We start from the raw sequence: 19,612 nt of genomic DNA, 5'->3' as shown, positions 1-19,612 counted from the left end.
GCCAGCAGGTAGAGTCAAGCCATAATGGTCTTTTTTCAATTCCTGAAAGAAACCAAACTTCTTCCCATGTGCTTCCTGCCTGTTCTTTGGCTTCCCTTCATATTTGGTGGGGCTTCCTAGGTGGCTCAGCAGTAAAGAATCTGCCTGCCAATGCAGGAGATGTGGGTTTGATCCCTGGTTGGGTCAGGAAGATCCCCTGGAGTAGAAAATGGCAACCCACTCCAGTATTCTTGCCTGGGAAATCCCATGGACAGAGGAGTCTGATGTGCTATAGTCCATGGGGTTGCAAAAAGTCCGACATGACTGAGCATGCATGCCAGACTGTGTATTTGGCAAATTCCTACTTTGAGTCTCAATTTAAATTTTTCTTCTTGGGGAAGCTATTTGTGATTGCCTTAGACCAGGAGACATCGCTCCACTAATCACTGTCACATGACTTTTCCTTCACAGTAGTTAATAATTACAGCCAAAACAAAAGAACATTTGTTTAATTATTAGTTTAAGACTCACCCCCTCCAATACAGTCAGTTCTCTATTGGGAGGGTTGTCAGTTGCCATCATTGCAACATCTCCCCCAAATGGGCACAGAGCCATGCAGAGGAAAGATGCTGAGCAAATCTTTGCTGAATGAGTGTTTTCTCTGTTTGAGGTTACACTATTCATGAGGGCAGAGATCATGTTTTGAAGACAATGCAGATGGAAGTGAAGTGCCAGATGGGAGCTCTGTCCCCCTACCATCTGAGAAAGCATGATCTGACCAGGCAAAGTGGCTTAAGAAAGGGAAAGAATTGATGCAAGAAAACAGTTCATCAGAACAGATGTCTAACTGAACTAGGGGGAAGGGAAATATACAGGAAAAGAAAGAAATATTCTCACCCAAAGATATGAAACAATTTAGACCAAAGAGCTTTATAAAGGTTCAGCTAGCCCGGTGGCTCAGTGGTAAAGAATCCAGCTGCAATGCAGGAGCTGCAGTAAACATAGGTTTGATCCCTGGGTCAGGAAGATTCCCTGGAGTAGGAAATGGCAACCAACTCCAGTATTCTTGCCTCGAAAATCCCATGGACAAAGGAGCCTGGTGGGCTACAGTTCATGGGGTTACAAAGAGTCAGACACAATTGAGCACATACATACAAGCACATGGAAGTTTTTATTGCGAGAGGAGCCTGCAGCCCAGAGGAGAAGGCATGCATGCTCTTGCAGGCCTCAGAACTAGAATAACAGAACCAGGCCACAGCATCTGAATGGCAAACCATGAAGAACAAGTGATGGGCAAAGAGACGACGGGCACAGGTCAGGGAGCCACCACAGAAGGTTTTAAGGCCAAGGGTAGTTGCAAAGGCACAAGACTGGATCTTAATAATACCTAAGATTCAGAGTGCTCTGGTCTTCAGAAAAAAAACTAAAAACTTGTACTCAGGGGAAAAAAAAAGCACTCTGTGCTTTAAACATAGACAAAACATTCTTTATGATAAACATCCTGTTTCTATGAAACAGAGAAAAGTTGATTCTGTCCCAGTTACAGATTGAAGAAAACTCAGGCTGAACTGTTAAGGGGTCCTGGCTGATGTCCAGTGTTTTTCTGGACTGCTTGCTAGACCTGTTCTCAAGGTACCTGCTCATGGCAGGTTATCATGTGGTCCACAGGCTTTTGATTAAGCCTGTATATTTTCACTGGCAATATTTATGTTTCATGAAGGACACTGACATGGCTCAGTGGCAATTCTCATTTTACACTAAAAGTTGCAGTATTTGTTGAAAAGTCCTTTTGGGGCTTCTGCCTTCTATCCCTAGGCACACACACATACTTGCTCACATTCACGCACGCCAGGCAGGTGAGTGTGGCAGGCCTTTGGCACTTGTGAAGTGGTTGAAGTTAGAAAACCATGGCTTTACAGACATACCAACCCCTGAAAGTTTCAAAACCTCTTGGATCTGTTTTACATGTTCTAAAAACACAACTTGGGTTCAAAACAAACATAATACAGAAGGAGTGATATAAAGTGGTCACAGTATAAATGTATTTGCCACAACCATTCTTTCTCTCTCTACAAGTTCCAAGACCGCACACAATTGAATTTACCAACTCTTAGATTATGTTGCCTCATTGTATAAGCATTCATCTTCCTTATTAGGTAGCTATGCAGGATTGTCAACAGGAATAATTACACTTGAGTTTTCCAGCAATAAATCATCCTAGCTAAAAATAGCCATAAGATTTAAAGCTGCCATCAGTGATTATGAAGGAAAAAATTATAATAATTAGATAATTACTCACATTTAATAACAATTTTTTGAAAGAATTTTTAAGCAATATTCTGGCTCGTCATCTGAATCATTCTCTAACCACCAAAATGATTCTTTGCTTAACTCCACCTTTTTAGAAGGCTTAGGTGAGGATTTGGCTACTCTAGTCAAACAGACAATCTAGGTTGATGTGTGTGTGTGTGTGAAAGTTGCTCACACACAATGCCCTTGTTACACTGGCTGACCAATTTTCAAAACAATTAAAAGGAAAAGAAAAGGGGGTATCTATGAAAATTATGAAACTTCAATTGTACCAATTGAGTACACAATGCTAGTTGAAGGTTAACTGACCCCCAACCAGTTTAATTCCCAAACAGTACAGAAAGCTTGAAGGAAAAAATATCTCTTAGAATTCTTGCCCTAAGGGAATACCTCCTACTAGGAGAACCTGATTTTTGCTCCCTGTGCCTTGAGACCAGAGCTCTCTGGATCACTTATCTTATCTTGACCATCTCTTTAAAAAAAAAAAAAAAGGAACGAAGTCTTTTAAAATTTTCTTATTTTCAACTGTTATTTACTATTAGTGAGTTTTACTGGAACAAAACCAGAAATATAGACCAATGTAACAAGATAGAAAGCCCAGAGATAAACCCACACACCTATGGGTACCTTATCTTTGACAAAGGTGGCAAGAATATACACTGGAGAAAAGACAGTCTCATCAATAAGTGGTGCTGGGAAAAATGGACATAGCTGTCCAGTTTTTACACATAGCTGTCATGAAAGAATGAAATTAGAATTCTTCCTAACACCATACACAAAAATAAACTCAAAATGGATTAAAGATCTAAATGCAGGCATACATATTAAGAACCAGTTCGTAGGAGTCTCAGATACGTTTCTAAGAAATTCTTTAAGCTAGATAGACATGGAAGAATTCCTGCAAAAGGGATTTAAGTAGTTTGTAGCTGGAAAATAAGTAACACCACCCTCCAATCTGTCATCTACCAGCCGTTTCTTCCTTAATAATGTACCATGAAATAGTACTAAAATCTGGTAACTCAAAGTATTTTCTAACAGATCATAATATTGGACTCCACTAACTCCCTTGAAGGTACAAATAATTGCTTTCTCCACTGAGCAAAACTACTGAAGGAGAAAAATAATTGTTTTTATAGTTCTAATTCTTTTTTGTGGATCTTTGGATGTGTGTCCTACTTTGGGATATTGTGTAAGTAAACTCTGTGTGTGTGTGTGTGTGTGTGTGTGTGTGTGTATGTATGTGTTGGTGAGGTGGCTTGTAGAGTCAGGGGATTCTAATGAATTTCCATAGAGGTACCAGTGTCACTGCTGATGGTGACTGCAGCCATGAAATTAAAAGACGCTTACTCCTTGGAAGGAAGGTTATGGCCAACCTAGATAGCATATTTAAAAGCAGAGACATTACTTTGCCAACAAAAGTCCATCTAGTCAAGGCTATGGTTTTTCCAGTGGTCATGTATGGATATCAGAGTTGGACGGTGAAGAAAGCTGAGCGCCAAAGAATTGATGCTTCTGAACTGTGGTGTTGGAGAAGACTCTTGAGAGTTCCTTGGACTGCAAGGAGATCCAATCAATCCATCCTAAAAGAGATCAATCCTGGGTGTTCATTGGAAGGTCTGATGTTGAAGCTGAAACTCCAATACTTTGGCCACCTCATGCGAAGGGTTGACTCATTGGAAAAGACCCTAATGCTGGGTAGGATTGGGGGCGGGAGGAGAAGGGGACGACAGAGGATGAGGTGGTTGGATGGCATCACTGACTCGATGAACATGGGTTTGGGTAGACTCCGGGAGTTGGTGATGGACAGAGAGGCCTGGCGTGCTGCAATTCATGGGGTCGCAAAGAGTCGGACACGACTGAGCGACTGAACTGAACCGAACCAGTGTCACAGTGATGTAGCACCATCTTGTGGGAAGAGGAGGTAACTACCACCCTAAATTACAGAAACTGCATTTCATTCCTTTAAAATGGATTAGGATTATAGCAAGAGATTTTGGGGTTATGTTTTAACTAGAATCTTTTATTAAGTGGCATGAGGTAAAAAAAATATGTGACTAAAATGACCCCTCTATTCTCACAAACAGAAAAGGGAACTAGTACTATGCAGGAAAGATATAAATCCAACAGAAATATTCAAATATATTCACTTTGTGCTGAATAAATGCAAGGTTTCAGCCAAGTAAAATTTGAGAAGAACCACTCCAGGACTCCTGTGATATTTTATTTAATCACTCTCTCATGAAGATTAAAGAATCACTGGAATTGTTTCTCCCAAGTTTCTTTTCCATCAGTTTCTAATTAGCTCCCTTCTCCAAAGTTTCCCCAGGGAATCAATGAATATTAATTATGGTGATATGGTCACAACATAGATAGAATAACACTGATATAGCTCAGGACTAGAGAAGAAAACTCACACTGAATGCCTCTCTGAGTTTGTCTATTGTCTATATCAAAAGCAGAAAGAAGCCTTACCTTAAAGAAAATAGACTATTTTAAATTATGTCTGACATATCAGACAGTTCAGTGAGTTGTCTTTCAAGTTACACTTTGGCTAAAAGCAAACATTAGAAGAGAATCTGGAAAAGCATCTTTTTTTTGTTCTCAAAGAGGTCAAAGGTAAAATGAATGAGGACCACATAGCCAGTTCTCAACTCATCAAACCACTTAATCAGTGATGTATCCTGTGTTCTGACCACCCCACAGCAGCAATTTTCTGATCAATTAAGGACTTCTTCTGTAACCAAAGAAGTCACAATACGTGGCAAGCTGCAAGGATTTTGTAGTATCTTTATAAGACAATGTATACATATTTTATATAAAACAAAACTCCTGTTACTGTTATTTAAATCAAATTTCCACAACATTACCAAACATCTCAGGAAAACACTGGAATCTGTAAAGAGCACTCTAAGGTGTAATATATATACAGAGAGACAGATACATACAGATATATACACATTTACTGCGTATTCTCTATAGGCTGGGCTTCCCAGGTGGCTCAGTGGTAAAGAATCCAGCTGTCAAGCAGGAGACATATGAGGCTCAGGTTCGATCCCTGGGTCGGGAAGATCCCCTGACCAGGAGAAGGAAACGGCAGCCCACTCCAGTATTTTTGCCTGGGAAATCCCCTGGACAGAGAAGCCTGGAGAGCTACAGTCCACAGGGTGGCAAAAGAGTTGGACTTGACTGAAGCAACCCAGAGAAGGAAATGGCAACCCACTCCAGTACTCTTGCCTGGAAAATCCTATGGACAGAGGAGCCTGGTAGGCTGCAGTCCATGGGTTCGCTAAGGGTCGGACACGACTGAGCGACTTCACTTTCACTTTTCCCTTTCATGCATTGGAGAAGGAAATGGCAACCCACTCCAGTGTTCTTGCCTGGAGAATCCCAGGGACGGGGGGGCCTGGTGGGCTGCCGTCTGTGGGGTCGCACAGAGTCGGACATGACTGAAGTGACTTAGCAGAAGCAACTAAACAACAACCCTACAGGTGCAGCCAGTTCTTGCTCTGTCATCATCCTTCCCTATGAGAAAACAACTGCAAAACACAGAGGGACATTTGATATCACCTTAAACAAAGTACAACACATAACATCAAAGAACTTAACTTAATGAACTGACATATGTTTGCTATTTTGTATTCTGTTTAGTTTCTCCCAACATGTAATCTATTTCAGTTCAGTCTCTCAGTCCTGTCCGACTCTTTGCAACCCCATGGACTGCAGCACATCAGGCTCCCCTGTCCATCACCAACTCCCGGAGCTTACTTAAACTCATGTCCATCGAATTGGTGATGCCATCCAACCATCTCAGCCTCTGTCGTCCCCTCTCCTCCCGCCCTCAATCCTTCCCAGCATCAGGGTCTTTTCCAATGAGTCAGTTCTTCGTAATCCATTTATGTTATATCACAATGATTTAAAATATTTTTTAAAAGGTTGCCTAGAATTACTGGTTTACTTCCCTCATCGCTCAGCTGGTAAAGAATCTGCCTACAGTGTGGGAGACCTGGGTTCAATCCCTGAGTTGGGAAGATCCCCTGGAGAAGGGAACGGTATTCCCCTGGAAAATACCCACTCCAATATTCTGGCCTGGAGAATTCCATGGCCTACAGTCCATGGGGTCAAAAAGAGTTGGACAGGACTGACCAACTTTAACTTTCACTTTTATACCTCAACGATTTTGAACCCTTGAATGAAGGTGGGCGGGTCATCGAGGCACTGGATATACTTTGCTAAGGGTGCAAACAGCAACCTCAGTGCCCCAGATAACAGCCCAGCTCCTTGTGGAAGCAAGAAATCGATGTTCAGATTTTAAAAGGTAACTGTAGCCTAACAGTTGTGATAACTAATGAAAAGTTCGCTTAAATTATGGTCTTAAAATAACCTCTGGTCCTTAGTTTCAAACTTTGATTTGGTTAAAAAATTAAGTACGAAGTTAAAGTTAAATGTTCCATTTGACTTATTCCCCCCTCAAAAAAAAAACAAATTCCTAAACTGTTGTATTGTGCTAAATACATAGATAAATAATCAGCTCTTTGCTGCTAATTTACTTGGAGTTTGTATCTTTCAGTGTACTCTACTTTTCTTGCTATTATGATTAGAGACAGAAGTTTGCCACCGGTGGGGGTCAAAGAAATTATTTCATTGCTTTTATGTTTCTTGATTGTTTAAGTATTTTGAGTAAGATGTATTTGTTCTGGATTTTCACCATGTTGTGTAGGGCTGGTTCAATGCAATCAGCTAAAGAGGAATTTCGCTTTGATTTCCCAAGGAGTAAACAATAACGTCATTAACAGGAGAGGATGCCTGCAGTCAGATACACTGCTTCTGGTCTCCTGCAATATGCTCCCTCCCAGGCTGTTTCACATGTGAAAACTCGTTAGGTCGTTACGTTCTGACCAACTGAAGCAAGAGATGAAGATGCTCAGTCATAAAATCTCATTCCCCCAGCTCTGATCAAACAAAGAAGTAGACAGCAGGGACGCCACACAAGTCTGAGGGGACGTGGGGGCAGGACCGTACCTGAAGGTAAACTGATGCGATGGCCATCTCTGAGCTTTAGGCGGCTCCTCTTAAACTTGCCCTTCCTCTTCTTGACGTTGGGCTTCTCCTGATTCAGCTGGAAGATGAGGATGTTGAGCTCTCGCTCCAGCACGTCGATCTCCCGCGCGGCCAGCTGCTGCTCTCGCCGCCGGAGCAGCTCCTCCTGCGATTTCTGCTGCAGGGCAGCCCGCATCAGTTCCTCCTCCCGGGAGCGCAGCTCCTGCCACCAGGGACAGGGGACAGGATCAGGGTCACTGCAGGCCTCCTGGAGCCTCCCCGCAGCCAGGACAGGCCAGGCTGGACCTCAGCTCACCAGGGGCTCACACAGGCTGCATCTGGCAATTCTGGGGTGTTTCTGCTTTGTTTGATTTGGCGGTGGGGCGGGGGGCAGAATGGCTTCTTTAATCCATGGCTCTTATTTGTATGAGGGGCCATTAGCATCATCAAGTACCGGCTTCTGAGTCTCACCAGGTGCGCTAGATGGTAAAGAACCCAACTGCCAGTGCAGGAGATGTAAGAGATGCAGGTTTGATCCCTGGGTGGGGAAGATCCCCTGGAGGAGGGCATGGCAACCCACTCCAGTATTCCTGCCTGGAGAATCCCACCAACAGAGGAGCCTGGGGGGCTACACTAACAGAGTCACAAAAAGTTGGACACGACCGAAGTGACAGCACAGCATCAGTAAGTGGCGAGGTTTGTACCTCACCAGGTGGTTTCAGATCTGCCCTTCTTCCTGGAGGGTTCTTTGTGAAAGATTTACCCACCTTTTTCAAAGCCCAACTCACAAGAAGGCAGCTAAGCATCCGCCTGGGCTGAGGCACTATGGGCTGGTCCTTTGACACAGGCAGGCTGCACCCCATCCACGGGATGCATGCAGGGCAACTGGCCGCAAGCTCAAGTGTGGAGGGTGCCAAGCTGTGGGCCACCAATCTCATCTGCTCATGGCCCTTCTAGTTTTACGGCCCAAGAAGAGGCATCACATGTCTTTACACCCAAGTGTAAAGACTCTCTCTGTCTCTGGCCTTTACAATCATGAGACACAAAATGTACATCAACACACAGCAACTGATGTGAAGGACCCAGAACTCTACTCAGTGACCTAAATGGGAAGGATCTCTAAAAAAGAGGGGATATAAGTATACATATAGCTGATCACTTTACTGTACCAGAGAAACTAACACAACATTACTTCAACATTACTTCAATAAAAATTAGGAAAAAAAAAAAGAAGGCCCATTAAAGCCAAAAGGGAAAGCTTGATTACTTAAAGGAAAATTCTTCTAGTGACCGAAGACTGCAGCAGTTCAGGTTTCTTTCCTCAGGGACTTCCTTAGGGTATTTAAGAATTTGCTTAGGGAATTAACACATTGTGGTGGAGAGATTAAGGGGAAAAACAAAGCTAATATGGCAGGAGTCGGGTGAAGGCCCATCAGAAATGAAAATGCAACAGCTCTAAAAGGATAAGCCACTGGAAAATAGTCCACAAACAATTGTTTAGGATCCCATGGATGGATGGAAACTGTCACTTTACACACAGATGTCATGAATTAGCTAACAAAAGTCCCTCTGTCATGACACTTACTGATTAAAATGTAACTTCCTCTCAGTTTTGGTTTTAGAATTATTGAACTGGTAAGAAATAGAAAACCTATGAAGAATACTTTTATTCCTATTATAAAAAAATTATTCAATAGTAAAACTGAGAACTCTACAGTTTTTAATCCACATCCCCATTCTTATCCCATTTCTGTAAAGTGCTCCGTTCTTTATCAGAGACATAAATACTTCTTTTGGTGCTGAACTGCTTTCTCTTGTAGACTACCCTGCCATAACTCAAGCACTCACATAGAAAGCAAGGCATTTACAAACTTATTTACACTGCACCAGACAAGTTTAATCTTAAGAATGTTTGTGTTAGTCGCTCTGCTGTGTCTGACTCTTTGAGATCCCATGGACTGTAGCCCACCCAGCTCCTCTGCCCATGGAATTCTCCTCCAGGCAAGAATACTGGAGTTGGTAGCCATTCCCTTCTCCAGGGGATCTACCTGACCCAAGGATCGAACCTGAGTCTCCTGCACTGCAGACGGGTTCTTTACCATCTGAGCCACCAGGGAAGCATAGATCCTAATGCCAAAAACTTTGTGAGAAACTCTACCTTCTCAAGCAGAGCCTTGGGCTGTGAACTTAGAGAGCTACAAGCTTGGTGTGAACATGTCACACTTCATATGAGCAGGCCACACTTTCCAGAGGCCACCTCAAAAGTACTGATGTGAAGAAACACTGCAAGACAGAGGCTCATGGAAAGAAGGAGAGGTGAGCCATGGGACTGGAGTCATAAGGGAAAATAAATATGGAGGAGCATCCTCCCACAAACAAATAAGGTAATATCAAGAAAAAAAGGAGAGTCCTAAAAACAAAGGTTCTTTATGTGGATCACTTCTGATCTTATGGTAATTCTACCAAAGTAGACCGAAACTCACCTTTGAAACATTCCTTCGATTTGTTTTTTTCTAAACAAATTTCATAAACAAAATGATGAGAGAAATGATTTCCTTAAGACCAATCACTATTCAAATCAGTTCTACTAATATGTATCAGCTGATTTATAAGGAGAGACCAGTATTTCTTCATTACACTGTGCCAAATATAAATAACTATTTATTACTTGAAAAGAAAAAAGAAAGAAGAAGAAAATCCTGGCTGTTTAAAACAATTCTGGAATCCATTATTTAACTGGTGGCTTTACAGTTTGTTCAAACTGGAGGTTTTACTGTAGTGTATTTGGGGACAGATGATCATTCTAGTCAACGTCTAACTCATTACTGTCTGCCCTTCTGTTAAGATATTACTTTTCAGGAGTGTAGATAACAACCCAATTAGCTATTGTGGAATGAAATGGCATAAGGAAGAGATAAAGGCTGTAAATTCACTTAGGCTTTTTGTGTTATTGCTACAGTAATTGAATAAGAAACATTTTTAATTCCAGGTCTCAAACTAAAATGTAAACCCCTGCACAGTGACTTTATAAATTAAAAAAAAAAAAATTACTTGCTTAAGACTTCATAAGAGAAAAAAATAAGATCAAAGAGAAAGTAGCCAAGTACTCCTCCTTCTGAATGAGTTTTAAAGCATTCAAAAGTAAAAAAAAAAAAAAAAAAAATAGTCTGGGGTATTAGAAGCCCTTTGGATTCTTTGAAATTACGAAGCACACAAAAACATTCTTTTGGTCGCTGAGATTACTAGGCAGTGCTATGTGTTTAATTGCTTGGCACAGGCCATTCTAGTAATGGAAAACCCAAATTCCTGGCACTAGGTGTTAATCATTAACAGTGACAGGCCTTCGTATAGTGGTTCAAAGACAGGTGCACACACCCAGTGTACAGAGACAGACATGCAGAGATAAGAAGCCAGGAATTTGGGGAGGAACCGGTATCTATGGAGGCCACGGCTTACCGAATAACACAGAGCACGGCCAAGTCACTGACCATTAATTCCAAGTCTGATGCCTCCCACCTCAAGCAATCAGTGAACAAGAAAGGGAGATAGAGCACATCTACTGCGCTTCTGACTCCATCAAAAAAGAGGCAACCCGAAACCTTCCAGCAAAAAAAAAAAAAAAAGACTATATATTCTTTAGTTGTAAATCAAAGACCCACAACATACCGTAAATGCTGTATTTCAAAAAGTACTGCACAGAAATCATATATATATATATATATATCAGAAATATATACATAAAAGTAAAGATACCATTGTAGGATATTGCAAAAATGAACCCAAACAATAGTAAAGAAAGTACTTATAAGACCTCAACATGGAGAAAGAGCAGACATCCAGTCTTAAAGCATGCTTTTTTGATTTTCTTACCACATATGATAAGAATTGAGTTTCTCTTGTGGCTCAGGTGGTAAAGAATCTGCCTGTAATGCAGGAGACCTGGGTTCAATCCCTGGGTTGGGAAGATCCCCTGGAGAAGGGAAAGGCTACCCATTCCAGTATTCTGGCCTGGAGAATTCCATGGGGTCACAAAGAGTCAGACACAACTGAGTGACTTTAACTTATGATAAGAATTAACTCACTGGTTATGCCTCTCTCCTACAATTTCATATATAATTACCAAGTTTAAAATAATAAGAGTTAGTTATTAATGACATCGCTTCCAAATTTTAAATTCTGTGATGCCAAGTTTTATTTTTCCTCCAAGTCTACCATTCCCCAAATGTTTTTTACTTTTGCTATTAAGCATCTCATTTTAGAATTCCTGAAAACCATTTGGGGAGGGGTAAAAAACAATCTTAAAAACATATTAATAATATCACTGATAGTAATCCTTCAAAGAACTGCAAGACTGAAAAAGTAATACACTCAGTCATTTTCCAGCTCAGAGCCCCATTTCCCAAACACCTGGTCTGGGTATGGGGGTGGGGGTGCTGTCAGGAACCTGCCCCGGCTTCAGTCAAAGCCACTGCTTTCTTTGTTGCAAGGCGAACATGCACACTTGTCAGCACTTAGGAAGCAGCACGCAGGCCTGAGCCCTCTGGACACCTCGCTCGTGTAAGCCCATATCACCCCGAGGAGGGAGACAGCATGGCTGTGACATTTTGTGGGGGTGTGGAAGGACGGCAGAACAGTCTCCGTCAGCTAGTGGCAGCGCCCTCGCCCCAGCCAGACCGTCTGGCTCAAGTCCTCGGTCTGTACCACTTTGCTCGACTGCTAGAGATTCTGGCATTCTGCTAAAGACCTAATATAACATGGGGGCAGGGCTGGTCACGGTTTGGTAGACTCCCGTGTGCACACCCCTGCAGTCTGCGTGAATTCCTCGAGGGCAGGGGCAGAACAGCTGGAGCAGGCTCAACTGCACTCCTGCTCAGCTCCAAGAGCTGGGAAGTTGTTGAGACCAGATCTTCATGCCTGGAGCACTCACCTGAGAGTCCTCCTACTACTGAACCCCGGACAACCAGAATTTATTTCCTTCCTCACCTGCTGGAAAATCCCTCCAGCACTGAGGACAGCCCTGTACTGCCCAAGCCGCCTTCTGCATCCATTTCTCTTCGCTGCTGGCTCAGGTGTGCAGGCCCCGCTCCTGTGTTCCTGGCCGTAACCTGGGGGAGCTCTGTAAGACATGGTGTTGCTGTGCCGTGCTCAGCTGCTTCGGTCGTGTCTACCTCTTTGTGACCCCAAGGACTGTAGTCCACCAGGCTCCTCCGTCCATGGGATTCTCCAGGCAAAAATACTAAAGTGGGTTGCCATGCCCTCCTCCAGGGGGTCGTCCTGACCCAGGGATCGAATTCACATCTCCTGTGTCTCCTGCCTTGCAGATTCTTTACTGGTGAGCTACTGGGAAAGTTCCTTTAAGACACGGTGCCCTCGGTTGAACGTGACACTGAGGATATGATCTGAACAGACTCAAACAGGATCACTATTTCTTATTAAATGAGCTCTATGTCCAGTGTTCTTGCCTGGAGAATCCCAGGGACGGCGGAGCCTGGTGGGCTGCCGTCTATGGGGTTGCGCAGAGTCAGACACGACTGAAGCGACTTAGCAGCAGCATGTACTTATTAAGGGGCTCAGGGTCTAAGGTTGCATTTATCAGTTTTGAATTTTTAAACTCACGAAACACTGAAAAATCTAAGGAAGTCAGTAAATTACCTAGAAGTCTACTATTTAAGAATGGCTTACAAAAAAAGAAAAAAAAAGGATTTTAGCAGCTCACAGATTTCCCTCTAACTTTTATTTTTAACTATTTAAAATTATTAAATATTTTAAATATACGACAACTAGAGAGAACAGCAAATACTCATACACTTACTATCAGTATTTAACAGATGCTGAATTTTTACTGTATCTGTTTCAGATCTGTTAAAGCCCTCTGTGCGTCACAGTTAATCCTATCCCCCCACCTTCAGACCTGCTGTACTTAAGCTGTATCCTTTGTATCCTTCCTCTGTCTATACTTTGCCCTTCTGCACATTTGAATAATAGTGCTTTATGTGGTCTTACAAATTTATACAATGTGATTATCCTTCTGCAACTGCTTCCTCTGCCAATATTACATTGTCTGAGGTTTAGATGGCACTGGTGGTAAAGAATCTGCTTGCCAAAGGAGACGCAAGAGACATGAGTTCAGTCCCTGGGTCAGAAAGATCCCCTGGAGAAGAGAATGGCAACTCACTCCAGTATTTTTGCCTGGAAAACCATGGATAGAGGAGCCTGGTGGGTTACAGTCCATGGAATAACAAAGAGTTGGACATGACTGAGCACTCACTCACTACTATTCATGTTGAAACATACAGCTGGAGTTCATCCATCTAAGTGCCATACAGATTTCTACTGTAAGAATATACAATAGTTTAGGCATTTATTTCCCTGTTAATGGATATTGGGGTTGTTTCCAGTTTTTCATTATTACAAACAATACTTAAAAGTGAATAACCTTAATTTCCTTGCGCATACGTGTGGGAGTTTCTTAAAAATAACCAGAAGTTAAACAGCTGAGTTGTCCGCTGTGTAAGATTCAAAATAGAATTCATGGTGTTTACACACTTTTAAATTCTCTTTTTACTGAAAAAATATGACAACTGGAACTTCCTTGGTGGTCCAGTGGTTAAGAATTTGGCTGTCAATGCAGGGGACACAGGGTGGATCCCTGGTCCAGGAAGATGCCACATGCCTCAGGTCAACTAAGCCCCACGCACTGCAACTACTAAGCCTGTGCGTCCTAGAGCCCGTGCTCCACAACAAGAGAAGCCACTGCAATGAGAAGCCCACACTGCAACTAGAGAGTGGCCCCTGCTCGCCACAACTAGAGAAAGCCCGCACACAGCGATGAAGATTCAGCACAGCCAAATATTTTCTTAAATGACAATAATAATAATTACTAACATCTCTTACCTATTAAGATATATATTAGGAACCTGTAAAGAAATTTTACTTAGGTATTTAATGCATTTATTGAATGTCTACCATGTGCCGGGTTCTTTGTTCAGTGTTACAGATGAACATGACCAAGGATAAAACAGTACAGCTCATGAACTTAACGAGTAGGAAAGGCAGGCCAAGGACACACAAAGAAGCAGATAATAATAAAGTATGACCCAGTGTGGTTGTGATAAAGAAAAGTGTCGGACGCTGTGATGATCTATGTGGTGCAAAAGATGAAGGGAAGGGGGCTCTGGGGGCCTGAGGATGAAGCAGCAGCAACTGTGAGGAGAGGCTAAGCCAGGCCAGGGACAGACAAAGAATATACACAAAGGCCAAAAGGCAGGAGAGCAGCGTGAGAGGAAATGGAAGAATTCCTCCTGGTTGGGGACAAAGGGAGGCTAATGTGGGAGAACAGAGGAAGTTATAAGGAAAAAGAGTCGGCCACTGAGGCAAGGTGGTTCTGATTTGCGTTTTAGAATTGTCACTGGTGTGCTAAAGGGCTCAGTTAGGGGAGCAAGGCTGGATGCAGGGCACCCAGGAAGGATGGTGCTGCAGGGATGCAGGTGATAAGTAAGGATGACAGGGGTCAGGGGCGTGAATTACCACTGAATGGTCTTTGTCACGAGGAGACCACATCTTCAAGACCTTTGAGACTGGGTACCTATGGGAACAATATCTCATTACCACACAAAGGAAGCAGGAGGAGGGAAGGCAGATGGGGAGTGAGAAGGAGGTTCTGACTTCAGTAGTTGACTGGCAAGGGTTACCGGGATAGCACATCAAGCCCCTTTTGAAAACTTGTCAGGGGGATCCTGGTGGTCCAGGACTGCTCAGGGATATAGGATGCCACATCACAGGCTCTCACACTTGTCCCAGCATACAGTAGACACTCAACACATTTGCTGGGAGGAAATTATAACATGGAAACTGAGAACAATTTCCCCAAAGATACGCTTTTAAATTGTATTTTTTTTTAAGAGAAAAATTTACTGTTGGGGGAATACCCATGACATACCTTGTATTAATTCCCAATTCAGCCTGGTAATAGCAGAAGTAAGCTACTCACAGACTGAATTTAGGTATAAGGTATCTTGGCCCCATGCACAGTATTATTATACACTAGCAAACTGTTATGCATATATATATTCAAACCACAACTTTTTTGCCCTTTCCTCTGCACTTAGATTGGCTATGTACCTTCAGTATTATGGTCAATGTGAAAGTCTAGTGATGTAATGCTGAGTCATACTACATAAGTCAAGGCAATTTAACATGGGAGAATGACCCAGTTACACTATAATCCCATATTTTTATGTCAAGCACTGGAACATGCAGATGGACTCTTTATTTAGCAAAGCATTATGGTCTATTTAAAAAGAATTCTACTATTTTAGATAGCTAATGGGAAGCTGAGGTAGAGCAGGGAGCTCAGCCTGGTGCTCTGTGACAACCTAGAGGGTGGGATGGGGTGGGAGGTGGCAGGGAGGTTCAAGAGAGAGGGGATATGTGAATGCCTATGGCTGATTCATGCTGATGTATGGCAGAAACCAACACAGCTTTGTACAGCAATTATCCTCTAATTCAAAATAAATAAAGAAAAAAGGAAAAGAATTCTACAATTTTAGAATCACAAATATATGGCATATAAAAGTTCCTTCCTAGACAATTACATAGGTTTATGAAGTCTATCAATAACTTGCCATGTGGTATTGCCCAGACATTCATTGCACATTGTTGTTGTTCAGTTGCTAAGTCGTGTCCCACTCTTGGTGACACCATAGACTGCAGCATGCCAGGCTTCCCTGTCCTTCATTATCTCCTGGAGTTTGCTTAAACTCATATCCATTGAGTCGATAATGCCATCCAACCATCTCATCTTGTTAACCTCTTCTCCTCCTGCCCTCAATCTTTTCCAGCTTCAGGGTCTTTTCCAATGAGTCATTGGAAAAGAATAACTGGGTCATTCTTCACATCAGGTGGCCAAAGCATTGGAGCTTCAGCTTCAGCATTAGTCCTTCCAGTGAATACTCAGGATTGATTTCCTTTATGATTGACTGGTTTAATCTCCTTGCTGTCCAAGGGACTCTGAAGTCTTCTCCAGCACCACAATTTGAAAGCATCAGTTCCTCAGCACTCAGCCTTCTTTATGGTCCAGTTTTCACATCCGTACATGACTACTGGAAAAACCACAGCTTTGACTGTGGTCCTTTGTCAGCAAAGTGATGTCTCTGCTTTTTAATACGCTGTCTCGGTTTGTCATAGCTTTTCTTCCAGGGAGCAAGCAACTTTTAATTTCATGCTTGCAGTCACTGTCTGTAGGCCTTATTTGCAGAGTTCTTCTGTGTTTCTTGACACCTCTTCTTAATATCTTCTGTTTCTGTTAGGTCCTTGCCATTTCTGATCTTTACTGTGCCCATCTTTGCATGAAATATTCCCTTGGTATCTCCAATTTTCTTGAAGATATCTCTAGTCTTTCCCATTCTACTGTTTTCCTCTATTTCTTTGCATTGTTCACTTAAGAGAGCTTTCTTATCTCTCCTTGCTATTCTCTGGAACTCTGCATTCAGTTGGGTATATCTTTCTGTTTCTCCTTTGCTTTCACTTCTCTTTTTCTCTCAGCTATTTGTAAGGCCTCCTCAGACAACGACTATTGTCTTCTTGGATTTCTTTTTCTTGGGGATGGTTTTGGTCACTGTCCCCTGTATAATGTTATGAGCCTCCATCTATAGTTCTTCAGGCCCTCTGTTTACCATATCTATTCCCTTGAATCTATTCATCACCTCCACTGTATAATCATAAGGGTTTTGATTTAGGTCATATCTGAATGGTCTAGAAGTTTTCCCTACTTTTTTCAATTTAAGTCTGAATTTTGCAATAAGGAGCTCATGATCTAAGCCACAGTCAGCTCCATGTCTTGTTTTTGCTGATGGTATAGAGCTTCTCCATTTCTGGCTGCAAAGAATATAATCAATCTGATTTTGGAATTGACCATCTGGTGATGTCCATGTGTAGAGTCACCTCTTGTGTTGTTGGAAACAGGTGTTTACTATGACGAATGTGTTCTCTTGGCAAAACTATTAGCCTTTGCCCTGCTTCATTCTGTACTCCAAGGCCAAACTTGCCTGTTATCCAGGTATCTGTTTCCTACTTTTGCATTCCAGCCCCCTGTAATGAAAAGCACATCTGTTTTTGATGTTACCTCTAAAAGGTCTTGTAGGTCTTCAAAGAACTGTTCAACTTCAGCTTCTTCGGCATTAGAGGTTGGGGCATAGACTTGGATTACTGTGATATTGAAAGGTTTGCCTTGGAAATGAACTGAGATCATTCTGTCATTTTTGAGATTGCACCCAATTACTGCATTTTGGACTCTTCTGTTGACTATGAGGGCTACTCCATTTCTTTTAAAGGCGGCTTCCCTGGTGGCTCAGCTGGTAAAGAATCTGCCTGCAATGTGGGAGACCTGGGTTTGATCCCTGGGTTGGGAAGATCCTCTGGAGAAGGAAATGGCAACCTACTCCAGTATTCTTGCCTGGAGAATTCCATGGACAGAGGAGCCTGGTGGGCTACAGACCATGGGGTCACAAAGAGTCAGACGTGACTGAGTGACTAACATACATATATATATATATATGCCCACAGTAGTAGAGATAATGGTTATGTGAATCAAATTCACCCTTTCCTGTCCATCTTAGTTCATTGATTCCTAAAATGTCCATGTCCACTCTTGCCATCTCCTGCTTGACCACATCCAATTTACCCTGATTCATGGACTTAATATGCCAGGTTTCTGTACACAAGAGAAGAATCTAATCTGTTGAACAATTATACACCTCAGACAACCCAGATAAACTCTGAGTCATCTGAATGCTAAAGTATTACAAAAGTAGCTTTTTAAACAGTAAGTCCTGCCGCTGAAACACAGCCACACAGCCCAGACCTGGGGGCTTTGGGGACGGCTGACAGTCAGTCGCCACTAGGAACTCACTTCCCAGCTGGTCTGCCTTCCTGTTAGATGTGCTTCTGCTTCACCTGCTCACACTTTGTGTGCAGTTAACATACACACAGCTTCAGCAGGGTTAACACTCAAGTTTATTATTTTTCTTCCCTTAAAAATGCATACACCTAGAGCTTCACTCATCATATTAAAAAGTTCAAAAGCTTTTATACAATTTTCCAGTTTCTTCAACAAAGTAATGCTTTAAAGACAAAAGGAGGGGAAAGAAGGGGGAACTAGCATAAAAGAAGTTTTAAAGGAGCATATGGAAAACATGCAGCCCGTGTTTAAATTCTGATTTGCACCAATCAACTGTAAGAAGACACCTTTCAGACAAACTGTGACATCTGAATATGGAATCTTACATGGTATCAAGGAACTACTGTTATTTTTAAAGATAATAATGGCAAGAAAAATATTTTTTAAGTTCTTACCCATCAGAGATGCATTCTGAAGTATTTAAAGGTAAAATGACAAGAGTCTAGGTTTTAACTTAAAATATTCCAGTTTAAAAAAAAAGATGATAATAAGAAAAAGAAATGAACAAAATGACAATCTATTGACAATTACTGAAGCTGGTTAATGCACACAAAGGGTTTAGTATGTCATTCTTTCTCCTTTTTAAAGTTTTTTTTAATATTTGAAAATTCCTTTAATAAAATTCCTTTAGTACCCTTTAGTAAAAGGTTGTTTCTTTTCCAGTTATACATTTTGAGTACAGTTCTGTTTTAACTGGAAGGAAAGAATCAACAAATATTGATGTGTGAAAATATTTTTAAATAATGGTTTAGTGGTTTAGTCTAGAGGTTCTTGACTCATGTTGTCCATAATCTTCATGAGTGTGAGCATGTCATGCAGTTAATATTTATTACTGACCTTTTCCTTTGTTCTCAACTCATCAAACATTTGTTGAATTTCCAGTTTCCAGTCATCTTGCATGGAATGAAAGGACTCTTGAGGCATTTCAGTCATTACTGCCTTTTCAATTTCAGTCAGTTGTTCAAGAATTAAGGCAAAAGATGGTCGAATGTGAGGGTCTTGTTGCCAGCATTCTAAAATAAATAAGAATCACAGTAAGTCCCTTTCTCCACATAGTTCAGATTGTCAGCCCATGTTGACAGGGTCTGTTCAAGATTTTAAACATCAGTTGATAATGATTTTGAAAGTTTTATTTTACCCCATGCCTGAGTCAGCAGCCTGTGAAATAATTATCATTAGATAAGGCTCTTGTTGTCTGTATGACTTGACATTAGTATATGGATGTGTGCTTCCTCTGCCTTACCATGAACTCTATTTCGCCTAAGCTGCCCTCATCACATGACTTACAGTTTCAGAGTTCTAAAAGTCAATCCAAGAAAACCTAGGTCT

The 19,612-nt window shown here is 41.9% G+C and overlaps 1 protein-coding gene across 2 annotated transcripts in view; it reads right to left on the bottom strand.

The window, feature by feature from the left end:
• The window catches only part of MAP3K21 (mitogen-activated protein kinase kinase kinase 21), a 57,966-nt gene that overhangs the window by 13,073 nt on the left and 25,281 nt on the right, over positions 1–19,612 (bottom strand). For both annotated transcript variants that reach the window (XM_081570389.1, XM_081570390.1), the window contains exons 4-5: positions 19,121–19,296; positions 7,309–7,549 (exon numbers count right to left, since the gene is read on the bottom strand). In XM_081570389.1, coding sequence (XP_081426515.1) covers positions 7,309–7,549; positions 19,121–19,296 — 417 coding nt within the window. The remainder of the gene's footprint in view (positions 1–7,308; positions 7,550–19,120; positions 19,297–19,612) is intronic.

This window comes from Giraffa tippelskirchi, chromosome 2 (genome assembly GCF_054371585.1).
Source record: "Giraffa tippelskirchi isolate mGirTip1 chromosome 2, T2T-mGirTip1v1.2.pri, whole genome shotgun sequence".
Lineage (NCBI taxonomy): Eukaryota > Metazoa > Chordata > Mammalia > Artiodactyla > Giraffidae > Giraffa > Giraffa tippelskirchi.
This window is presented reverse-complemented; position numbering and strand designations above follow the sequence as displayed.